The following is a 12,480-nucleotide window of genomic DNA, read 5'->3' as shown; positions in this document are numbered from 1 at the left end:
GATGGAGTCACCAACTTAACTAGAAAAAGCCGCCGGCTTTATTGAATGAATGTGGGTAAGAAATTTTTAAGCTTGGGATTGTAGGACTAGGGCTGCAAATGAACTGAGCCGAATTGAGCATGCGCATGTTCATATTTGAGTTTGTTTATTATCAGCTTATTTAAGTACGGTTTGAGTTTGATTTGAGCTTTTTTATCTGTGTTCAAGCTTTGTTTGTTTAAATAAATGGGTGTTCATATTTGATTCATGTTTTGATTCATTTTGTGCTTATCAAGCTTTAAACAAACGAGCCTTATCTAGCTATAAATGAGCTCTACTTCTATTGTATATTAACTTAACAAATGAGCCTTCTAACAAACATTTACATTGAGCATGTTCGTGAACATTTCTAATAAGCTATCAAACAAACTCGTTCATGAAAATATCTAATGAGTATTCTTGAGCTATCAAATGAGCTCAGTCATGAACGTGTCTAATTAGTGCTTTCGAGTTACCAAATGAGGTCGTTCAGGAACAAATGATTTATGATTCTTCTTATATTTGTTCAGAGAGCGGGATATTTGATATATTTTACGTGGATGCTGGAAGTAAAAATAAATTATTAAATAATTTTAGATGAGATTAGTAAAAATAAATTATTAAATTTAACAATATGTATTTTGTAAAACTCTAATATAATTTTTATCGAGCTTCTTAGTCTCTAATCGAGCTTTTTAAAGAGATAGTTCATGAGTGTTAAACGATACTGTTCATGAACATAAACAAACCGAGCACTAAGTTGTTCAAGCTCGTTCGTTTACCCTATCAAATGAACATGAATAAACTCTTATTGAGCCGAGCTATTCATAGCTCGTCAAACTCTCAGGTCATTTGCAGAGCCCTATGTAGGATTGTTAAAGCCTTATATCGAGTAACCTTGGGTGAGTTTGTCAAAAGCTTTGTGAGTTCACAATAATTCTGAACAGTTCGCTATTTTTATCCTTATATTATATGGAGTTTCCATGAATTGAGCTAATCTTGCTTGATCGGGCCGAACGGAGGCGATAGAGGGGTTGAAGGACGGGTCTGCGTGCGAACTGGAGTCGAAGACGGGGGAGGGATCGGTCGGATGTGCGGCTGTAGGCTGCGTACGGGATCGGGTCGAAGACGTGTGGGATCGGCCGAGCATGAAGGCTCGTGTGGCCTCGTACGAGAGATCTCGCGTACTAGGCCGATCGAATGAGAGGGAGCAGCGAGCGGGAAGGAGGCTTCTTCTTCCTTGCTCGTTGGAAGGTGCGGCGAACTTAAAGCGTGAGACGAAGTCGACAGCGACTGAGGGAGATGAGAGAATCCTTATGCTCAATTGAGCAGATTTAGAGAACTGTTAAATCAAACTGCAAGTTAAATCCTATCTTTCCCTCTTCAATTGAAAATTTTTTGTATTAAAAAGCTGCTCTAGAAGCAGTAAAATTTGCTGCTTTTTTAAAACGATTTTTTAGTACAAAATTTATTGAACTTGAAATTTTTGTACTACACAACTCTCCTTGGCCTATTGGTTGAGAGCTTAGGCTTCCAACTAAGAGGTCCAAGGTTCCAGTCTTTGTGTATGCATTGTGTGTGTGAGTTTGCCTTAAATGGCCTAAATGTCCCAAAAAAAAAAAGAAATTTTTGTACTTAAAAGCTACTTTAGAAAGCAGTGATGAAGTTATCCCAAATAAAGCATAAGTTTCAATTTTATTAATTACATTAATTACCAATTTAAACTTTTATTATATGTCTTAATGTATTTATAAGAAGTTGTCTATTAGTGAATCTCTTAATTGTTAACCTTTTTTCTTGTATAAATATATAATTATGATATGTTGATTTGTAAAAGTTGTAAAAACAACATAAGCAAAATACAACTAAAATAGTAAAAAAAAAAAACATAAAATATAATTTATATATTTAAAATTCACATAGCTAGGGACTTATATGTTAATCCAAGGCATGATTTAATCATTTAATATAGATCAAGTATTAAAAAAAGGTGGCTGGTATTCTTCATTATTAATAGCCATTAACTCACCATTTTCCCACCCTTTCTCCTCCCATTTTTTCTCCAAATTTGGTTGCCCATAAGCCTTGTAATGCTCATAAATATAGGGTGATATGCATTGCAATGTTCAACTTTGAAATGAAATATTTTGGTGGAGAAATGTTCTTTATTTGCTTGATATTTGATGGTTTCAATTATGCCTTTTTTTTTTTAAGAATGGATATTTATCACCATTTCCTTAAAGTTATACATTATTCCTCCCTAACACCAACTATAAACCTTTCACACCTCTTTCTCCACTTCATAAGCAACTTTTAAGACTAATAAACCAAAAAAATAAAATGTTACATTCAAAATGATTCTATATAGCTCTCGGCCAAACCACACAATATTAAAACCTAGTCTTGTTCCCTACTTAAACTCCACAAAACTATATCATCAACTCTATATCATAAGTTAAAATTCTAAGTTAACCAACCACCATCATTTCCAATCATTTATCTCACAAAATAATCTTCCAATTTAGCCCAAATTAGCACAAATATGATTAGCCTTGTCATTCATACTAGTATGCCCCTCAAAGCCCCACATCATTCCATCATAAACTCCCACGACACTTCTTTAAATATTAAAATAAAGATTCATAAACTTTATAGCTTTAAATCTCGCCAAAAGACCCGTTCACTACCATTATATTTGGTACTAAAGTGAATATGAAATGAGCAAATATGGTTAGAACTTTTAGATAGTAGAAGGGATTTTTTTTTTTGGTGGACTTGTCTCTAAAATCATGTGAGACAATCAAACAAGTTTAAGATTAATCAATCCTTTCTTATGATAGATTAATCTTATATTTATGTTAATATTATGTATATTACTTGTAAACCTATGTTGGTAGCATAAAAATCTAACTAGTGAGATCTACATATAACTTGAAGAATACCCCTTATGTGAACTCAATTTATTTATTTATTTTTTCTTGATCGAAAACCATATGTAACTACATGGTTTTTTCATGTTATTTGCTTATAGTAAATTTATTATTATTATTTTAATCAAAATTTGTCTTCTTTAGAATCTTAAAGACCAAAGGCTTATAGATCTAGACATATTTTCTAGCATTTACTTTGATCTAATTTATCAAGCATGATTTCAAAATTTTAAGATTAGTTAGCTTTCAAATGAATAAATGAACAATAATTTCGAGACCTAAAGTTTTTTGATATTTCCAATACATTAATGATTCGTTTAGGACGATTTTCTTACTAAAAATAATAAGAAAGTCATCCCAAACGAAACCTAAGACTTTATTTGAGATAATTTTTAGCCGCTATATTTTCACTATTTAAAAAAAAAATTATACTAAAAAATTAATGTAAAAAATAATAAGAAAGATATTCCAAATGAAACCTAAATCTCTTAGGTGAGTTCCTTAAATAAGTTCTCTAATCTTATACCTTTGAAGAATTCCTAAGTACTTGGTGAGTTTCTTTAGTATATTCTAATGAAATATTAGAAAAAGTTACATGAAATATTTTTTCCACCAAACATAGATTTTATTTTGTTAAAAAAAAAAAAAAACCAATGTTAAGATTGATGCCAATCTTGAGGAAGATGGGTAAAGAAATTAAAAAAAAAAAAAGAAAGAGATATTTTAATCAAAATTTAGCCCATATGCATTTCAAAATAAGAAAAAAGAAATTTAGATTAATACACAAACTGATTAATTATTCACATATTTCATATATAGCAATTTTTTTTAAAATTTTAGTAAAGAGTACCTTTTTTTTTCTTATACCTAATTTTTCTTAGATTAAACAATCTTTATAAAAATTCCTATAAATATTTTCTTTTGTAATCATTCCATTTTATATTGAGATTTGGGTACATAAATCTTTATCATTATTAAAAATATGTAAAGTGTAGACTCTTGAATAAAATTTAGTCATGATTGAATTAAATTTTTTTGAAGAGATGATGATGCTCAGGTGGATAAGTGGCTTCACTCTTAGAGACAGAATGTGAAACAAGTACGTTTATAAAAATGTTAGAACAGCTTAAGAACTAGAAGATTAAGATTTTGTTTGAGACAGCTTTCTTGCTATTTCTTATAATTTTTGTACGAAAAAATTGTTTTAAAAAACAGTAAGAAATCCGTATCAAATAAAGCCTAAGTAGATTTACTAATCCAAGTGTGTTAATGACAATTCATTCTCACATAATACAAACATACCAATTGAAAACCAGACTCTGTTGAACAAAAGATAGCATAGATAAACATTTTTCTAATGAGCAATTGGTATACAGGACTACTCATGAAGTTCAGTAGAGGATTTCTCAATGTGAAGAGTAAGAAAAAGAAAGGCAGATATTGCTATGAAGAGAGCTACAATCATCACAATCACCATAGCCTCCAAGCCAATGGCAGGGCTCAAGAAGAACACAACTGCTATTGCTGCACTTTGCCATACTTTAAACTGGGCGAAGATTGCTTCCTGTTCGGTAAGAGGAACATAACTGCAATATATCAGTCCTTGAAAAGACCTTCAAACTTCATATTAAGATGGTTTTAATTTATATATAAACTATATATACTCTTAACTAATTTAGTTGATTTGGCAAGATAAACCAACCCAGTCAAGATATTTTACCACTACCATATATAGATCCAGAGCAAGATGAAAGGGTATTCATCCTCAATAACTTAATTATACATGAAATGGAAGGCAGCGGGCTTGTTATGTGATAGAAAAGTCCCCCTCAAACTTAAGGGAAAATTCTATAAGATGGCGGTGAGACCTGCAATGTTTTATGGTGCAGAATGTTAGCCATTAAAAGAGAAGTATAATGTTAAGTGTTGCGGAGGTGAGGATGCTCAAGTGGATGAGTGGCTTTACTCTTACAGATAGGATACGAAATTAGCATATACATGAAAAGGTTGGAGTAGATCCTATGATAGTTAAGATTAGAAAGAGTTGTCTTAGATGGTTTGGTTATATAAAATGGCGGCCTTCCGATGACCTGGTTAAGAAAGTAGATGTATCGGATTTGACTTATGTTAAGAAAGGTAGAGGTAGACCTAAAAAGACTTGGTTATAAAATATTAGAAATGACATTTCTTTATTAGATTTAAATGAGAATTTAATTCTTAATAGACCACAATGGAGAAAAATGATTCATGCAGCCGACCACACATGGTGGGATAAAAGACTTAATGTTGTTGTTGTACTAGTAATGGGAAACATATATATATTTCTATTTTATTTGACCTTTTCGGAAGTACAAAACAAAAAGTTTTGTACGTAAAAGAACAATTATATGATGTTCTTTCTAAATTTTGGATTTGTATCAATGAATAAAAGTTATATTAGAATAATGAATTGCAAAGTTGAATCCAAATTCTAAACAAAAATGACTGACCTCCTAGCAGTGATTTAATTGAAAATAGAACTATATCTTCTAATGACGAGAATTGAAAGAAAAAATCCAATGATGATGGGCCACATCGCAGAATTAGAAAAAATCATTCACATGCAAGCATGAATACAACCACAGTAGCTTTAATATTTTTTTTAATAAATAAGATTTATGATACACTTAATGAACTTCCTTAGAATTTTACCATCAATAATTTATGAATCATAGAGAAAATTCCTTAATCTCAATTGATGAATTATATCTGAGTATAAACATAGTTTTCTTTTGGAGAAAAAGTGTTCTTTCCGACCAACAGATAAAAAAATTAAGAAAGCAAAGCAAATTTTTTTGAAACTTGTACTTAATGTAATTACAATATATAAAAAAGGTCACAAAACCATGAAAAAGAAATCTATTGGAATTAGAATAAAAGAATTTAATTCAAAAGTGTTTTGTTGGTCACACAAATTAACCAATGATTTGACGTAAGAAGAGGAAGAAGAAACTGAAGAAGAACTAGCAGAAAAAAAATGAGGTTCATGTTGTGCAAACAATCACAATAGAAATAAAGTCAATCACACAACACAATCACAAAGAACACGGCGATTTACGTGGTTCGGCGAAGATGCCTACGTCTACAGGGAGGGGATGATTATTTTACTAAATTGGAGAAGTAGAAATTACAACGAGCTCTCTCTATTGCATACAACAACCCTCGACACTCAATTTATAGAATTGAGACAAAACAAAATAAGGAAATCTAATTAATTCCAATTAGATCTCCCCAATCAAATCAAATTAAATCTCCTAATTTTGGCAACAAATAATTAGAGGAATCACAATCTCTAAAATTTTCCTCTGCAATCCCTTTTTTTCCCTTCTAAATAGGTTTTACCTGGTCATGGGCATCTCAAGCTTGATTTGTAATTCTCTCCCGAAGCTAAGTTAAACTGAACTATAGATAATAACAAGAAGAAAGTATCCTACGTGATTCCAAGATGACATCTTTACATACGACATTTAAGAAAGAATTTTCATGCTGAAAAAAAAAGTTCCCATATTGACTTCTAAGTCTTCGTTTGGGACAGCTTTTTATTGCTTCTTAAAGTAGCTTTCTAGTACAAATATTTTAATTTTTATATTAAAAAGCTGTTTTAAGAAGCAGTAAGAAAGCTGTTCCAAACGAAACCTAAAACAAGTAGAAATGATTACCGTATCATGCTTAAAAAGCATTCCAAATAAGGCATTCAGCTGTGTATTAAACACTCCATCCCCAACTCCCCATATGGCACCAATGAGAAGCGGCAATACCGAGCCAAGCACTCCGGGGCTTAAGCTGCTCACAAGCAAATCCAAAAGCAAAGCATGTCAGAACTTTCAAAGCCTAGTTTAAGCCAACAGTATGGGAAACAGAAACACCGATTGTAAATGTGCAGAATATCATAATTCTGCATCCAGAAACTCACCTGTACCCAAAAAGCAGCCATAGCAGGACAGAAATTTGAAGAAATGATCCAACAGAGACAATTATTGTCACAGAGGATAGACCAGATGTATACCGACCAGCCAACAGAGAACTCTGCACTAGTAAAGAGCATGAGAGATTTAAAATAGTCAGATAACATGGGTAAGCTAATGTTGCCAAAAAAACAAAGAAAAGACATAGAAAAACTATGATATGCAGCTAAAGAAATGTAAGATCAGCAAAAGAAAGGACCCCAAAAACTAATCATGACTATTTGAAATCAAACTACCAAGGAAAATGATAGGAAGTACTTGAGTTCGCAAGTAACCCCAAGGGTAATACTTGAGTTCGCAAGCAAACCTAGCAAGAATTGGCAAAAACAGCGAGTAAAAAGGCTGATTTCAAGGAGAAATCAGCAAGAACAATGCAAGAAATTTAGTAGATTGGAGAAGAAACACAAGGAAAATACTTTGATTCAATCAACAAACAAGAAAAACAAAGCAAGATACAATTTTCTTTAATTCGAGAGGAAGAAACTCTCCAAAATCTCTAGCAAAGCTTAGAGCCCAAACAAACCCTAGATCTCAAAATGTCAGCAAATCTCAAGATAACCCTAACCCTAATCTCCAAGAGACTATTAAAGGCCAAAGGAGGCTTACAAAATCCCTAAATAACCCCTAGTTCAAATTTTCCCTCCTAAATGCTATTTAATTAAGCAAGTGGGCCCCATTAGGGCTTCTGCCCCCTTAGGTTCTACCCAAACCTTGGGCCATCGGCCCCCCCCCCAAAGGTTCCGCCCAAACCTTGGGCCGCTGGTTGTAAACTCAAACCAATCACCGTTGGACCGGTTCAGCCGGCCCCTACTGGGCCGGCCGCATAACAGAAAAACTTGTATGTTGACAGGTAAATTAAAATGGTATAAGGCCCCTGACAATATGTCTTACTCGAGTTGATTACACAGAAAAATCACATGAAATTCGGCCCTATTATGGTGAACTGGTGAACTAGAACCAATCTTGCTATTATGGTGAACTGGCAACTACTAAAGAGCCTTGTAAAGATCACAACAAAAAATAGATTGCATCAAGATTCAAGCGCCATGACTACTAATACAAAGAGTCCTTGGAAATTTCACATACAATTGCATCTGCTGCACCATATACTGCCATTGCACCACCAACACCTGACATCCCAATAGCTGGCTTTACTATTTTCTTTGTAAATTCAGCCCTACCAATCAAAATAACTTAATTAATGCCAAAAAGTAAACCAAGTCAAGCAATTGAATCATTCTCGGTAATGTACTGAGTGCATAACAGTAAAAGAAATCTTTACCATACAAAAGCTTGTTGCAACCCTGAATATACCATAAGAGGAATGATTAGTAGAATTCGTGTCTCCAGTAAAGGAACTACGACAGACTTCAGTAAATGTCTGATAGAAGTGTGTGAAAGAAGAGCATCCTCTTTTTCATCTCTTTTAGATAAGAAGCACATCAATATTGCACCAAAAATCATGCAGCCAAGAAAGATAGTAAAAAGTAAGCCTGTTCCAGTGGGGCTACCTCCTTCCTACAATCATGCAGTCAAGTTAACAATATCCACGAAAAAGTATACCAAGCAGGAAGGAAAATACAATAAGTGTATGCTAAAGTTAAATGGAAATTGATAAACCATTCCTTGATTAAAAAAGCTACATCAACATAGGCTAAAGATGATATATAGATAAACCTAGAAATAACCCATGCAAGTGATCTATGGTCCATTAAGCAATACCAACCCAAATTAGGCTTTGTTTGGGACAGCTTTCTTACTGCTTCTTAAAGCAGCTTTCTGGTTAAAATTTTTTATTTTTATCCTAGAAAGCTGTTTTTAGAAGCAGGAAAAAAACCGTCCCAAACGAAGCCTTAATTATTAGACTCATGCTTACATTGACCTTCCTTGTATCTACAAGAAAGCTTCCCTTAGAACTAAATCATTATATCAATGCACTGGTTGCTCATTTGAATATTCGGTAAAACTATCTAAACTTCTCGCAACTAGATAGCTTCCATAAGGTCCTTAGTGCATTATTGTCCACAATAAATGATTCTAGAATTACAAGCATGTTGAGTATTTTTTTTTCAAAAAGCTTAAGAGGTGAAATTTTACAAAAAAAATCCGATAGCAACCTTGCCGCTCACAAAAAAAGTGAGGATTGGAGGTGACAAATTCCACTGTTATAGATTATTTGGGCTAAAGAATCCAGAAAGCATTGCAATAATGATGCCACCAAATTAGAATTCGCAGTGCAGCAACGGGACAAGTTGAACTAACAGTAACTATAGACAATGGGAAGAGAACATTCAATCTGAGAGACAATAGAAGCTAAAATTTGTTCTACAAGCATTCCTTAACTGAAAGGTGGAAGCAAGATGGAAGCAATGGATTTGCAAAATAGCGCTGATATGATCCAACCCAATACAATTGATTATGGAATTTTGCAAACTTGGCAAAACTAAAATATTGACAAAGCCTTCTATGATTGACATGTTATAAAATCATTCTGTACTTGCACTCATAATTCGTCAAAAGATCAAGATATTAAGTCAATGCATGTTCCACCCAATGGAAATAACTACGGACAGTAGGGAGAAGTGAATACTCAACCTAGGACAACTCAACTGATAGTAAAATTGGCATAGATGCATTCCTGAGTCGAAGGTAGCCAGAAAAAGTGTACAAAATAATACCCTTACTAAGATAACAATATTTAAGTCTTTTGTGATTGGCGAATGGAACTTCCATTGAAGCAACGGAAGCTATTCAAAAAGGATTTCATCAATTACATATAGATTGACAATAAATAGGCATATTCCAAGCTGCTACACAAATAGAAACATAGAAATAGACAAGAAGACAATTAAAATAATAAATCAACAGTCCTCCAAAATTGATCAAGGTATGGCAACTTACATTTCCATCTTGTAAAAGAAGTAGTGAAATTAAATTGCCAATAACCTGCAAAATATAAGTTAGCTTCATCAATGGCTTATTTCCCATAACAAAAAAGAATATGGCTCAATTCAATACAACATAATAAAAGTGCCCCAACTGCATCATGAAACAATAAGAAGTCTAAGGGGTTGATCTTTACTTCAGGCCTACACTCTAACATCAAAAAAAAAAAAAAAAATCTATAAGTTTCAGAAAAAAAGGACAATTGCATAGCATACCTGCGTGCTAGCGAAAAACCCCCAAAATTCACCATTGAAGTTACCAATAACAGTTCCCTCATGCAATTTACAATCTTTTGCATGGCGGCGTGCAGCCGAAGTTAGGTATGTACCCTATCAGATCCACTACATCAAACCTTTGAGTATGTTGAGTAAGCCATAAAGTATACTAGTAACATGGAAGCATATTATCAGCATTTAATTACCTGTCCAACCCAGATTATAGATGCCGTGAAACCAAGATAAAATGAAGCAGGTACCATCGTGTACCTACGAAAACAAACCGCAATGAAAACCAATGAACTAAAAGTATAACAAAACACCAAATTTGAATGAGAAAGAGGAATGCCAATGAATTACAAATTCAGAGAGCTTATAAAAGCAAACCCACATGAGGAAGAACTATAATCTGGAATATATATGTCCTGCTTGAATGTCTTATAAATGATTGCATAGAGCAGACAAAATTTGATGAATGGAGAGGCATCTTGACGATAGATTATGGCTTCATGGGACGGCTTTTTTACTGCTTCTTAAAGTGGTTAAGTGGTTTTTTTACAAAAATTAAATTTTTGTACAAGAAAGTCGCTTTAAGAATTCCCAAACGAAGCTTAAGATACATGTGATAGTAAACAAGAAAAATAAAAGGTTTTTGAAGTCAGTCAGAGTAATAATATTAGGTGATAAGGGTAGACAAACTGTCCCAAATTTCAACATTCAGAAACTCCACCAGAAATTCCATTACAACAACATCATACATAACAAAGATGAAAACCTAGTAAGTGACACCAAGACTCATCTTTTAAGCCACACAATAAGAATCCTCTAATTATGAGGTTATAAGGTCACACAGGTTTAAAGGTAGAAAACATGATTTGAAAAATGATAAAATTTGCTAGTTTCTTCTTTGATTGGGTTTATTTAAAAATCGGCATTAGCTCCAATAAGAACCACAAACTCCTTAAAATACCCTCAAATGTGACGATTTCAATTTCACACACAAAATAAGTGAAAATAAAATCATAAATTTTCAAAACGATCAACAATCAACCAAATGAACACTGAAGAAAGTTCGATGCCATACCATAAAGGTTTAAGATTGGAAGCTATGAAGAGCAAGTATCCCGTAGTGCCCAGAACAAGAGCTTTCTTTGACCCCAACCACCGAACCACCACGGAAGCAAAAACAGAGAAAAAAGTGAAAGATAGATAAAGTATCCCCATGGACGTTGTTCCCAAACCTTGCTCCTAAAGAAAGACCACCAACAAATCATAAGATAACCAACAAAAAAAGCATAAATCTCATAAGAAGAATTCGCCAAAGGGAAAGTAGTAAGAATCACCGTATTGACAGTACTCTGAAGATTCTGAGCTGCCCCATAAGCGGAGAAGATGAACAGGAAGGCAAAGCTCAGGATATGGGCGTCCCTGGCATGGTTCTTTGGTCGCCTGATTTCAGAGGAAGAGTCATCAACCACAACAACAAGAGGCGCCACCTCTTCTCCGTTGTCTTCAGGATCCATGGCAGAAGCAACCTTCAACTCCAGAAGCAAACGATCAACAAAGATGCTTACACGAAATCATCAATTCGAATTCAGATACAGATGGCAGACAGAAAAGCAGGAGTGTTGACACGACTCCAAAATTAGACTCAAACCTTACATAAAAATTTAGATTAGGGTCAATCCATTTGGTAAACGGGTTGAGTTCAAGTTCTCAAAATTAATTTATTTGTAAAATTGGGTCTTGGTCAACATGCTAACCCGAAATTGACCCGGACTGACCTGATTTTCCCGCACAGTCCCGATTCGCCTCCCTCGACGATGGAAGGTAGAAGGGTTAAATCGAAAGCAATGACGACGACAGACCAATGACAAGGACTAGGGTTTATTCAAGGGGTGTCAATATTTGATATGACACGAAAATCAGACCCAAATCAGACCCGAAAATTCTGGGTTAGGATAAACCCAAATGGCAGATGGGTTAGGTTCATGTTCTCAAAATTGACCTGTTTGAAAAATCGGGTCGGGTCTGGGTCAAACCGCTAACCCAAAATTGACCAGGACTGACCCAATTTCACTGCACAATCCTGATTCGCCTCCTTTGATGACAGAAGCCTGAAGTGTTGGATTAGAAGCACCGATGCCGACTGGCTGACTTCACGAACTAGGGTTTGCTCATTCTTGTCGAGTTAGAAGACACAACAGATGAGGCTAAGCTTGTCGTTAATCTACAATTGGATCATAAGCAATGAAGACGATGGGCTGACCATAGGGAGCTCACCGTTTATCTTTTGTAGTTGAATCGACATCAACGACGATGACAGGAGGAAGCTCGCCGTTCGTTCTGTAGTTGGATTGGAAGTAA

The 12,480-nt window shown here is 34.2% G+C and overlaps 1 protein-coding gene across 1 annotated transcript; it reads right to left on the bottom strand.

The window, feature by feature from the left end:
- Window positions 1-4,268: 4,268 nt before the first annotated feature.
- LOC110098049 (UNC93-like protein 3) lies at window positions 4,269-11,755 on the bottom strand. The gene is made up of 10 exons (XM_020824756.2): window positions 11,457-11,755; window positions 11,198-11,361; window positions 10,320-10,383; window positions 10,114-10,227; window positions 9,854-9,898; window positions 8,235-8,470; window positions 8,039-8,129; window positions 6,901-7,013; window positions 6,647-6,770; window positions 4,269-4,512 (listed from the first exon to the last, which is right to left on the bottom strand). Exons 1-10 carry the CDS (start codon window positions 11,634-11,636, stop codon window positions 4,327-4,329), a joined length of 1,317 nt encoding a protein of 438 aa, XP_020680415.1. The 5' UTR covers window positions 11,637-11,755; the 3' UTR covers window positions 4,269-4,326.
- Window positions 11,756-12,480: the final 725 nt, after the last annotated feature.

This window comes from Dendrobium catenatum, unplaced genomic scaffold (assembly GCF_001605985.2).
Source record: "Dendrobium catenatum unplaced genomic scaffold, ASM160598v2 fragScaff_scaffold_726, whole genome shotgun sequence".
Lineage (NCBI taxonomy): Eukaryota > Viridiplantae > Streptophyta > Magnoliopsida > Asparagales > Orchidaceae > Dendrobium > Dendrobium catenatum.
Note: the sequence above shows the minus strand (reverse complement) of the source record. Positions and strands in the feature narration are given on the sequence as shown.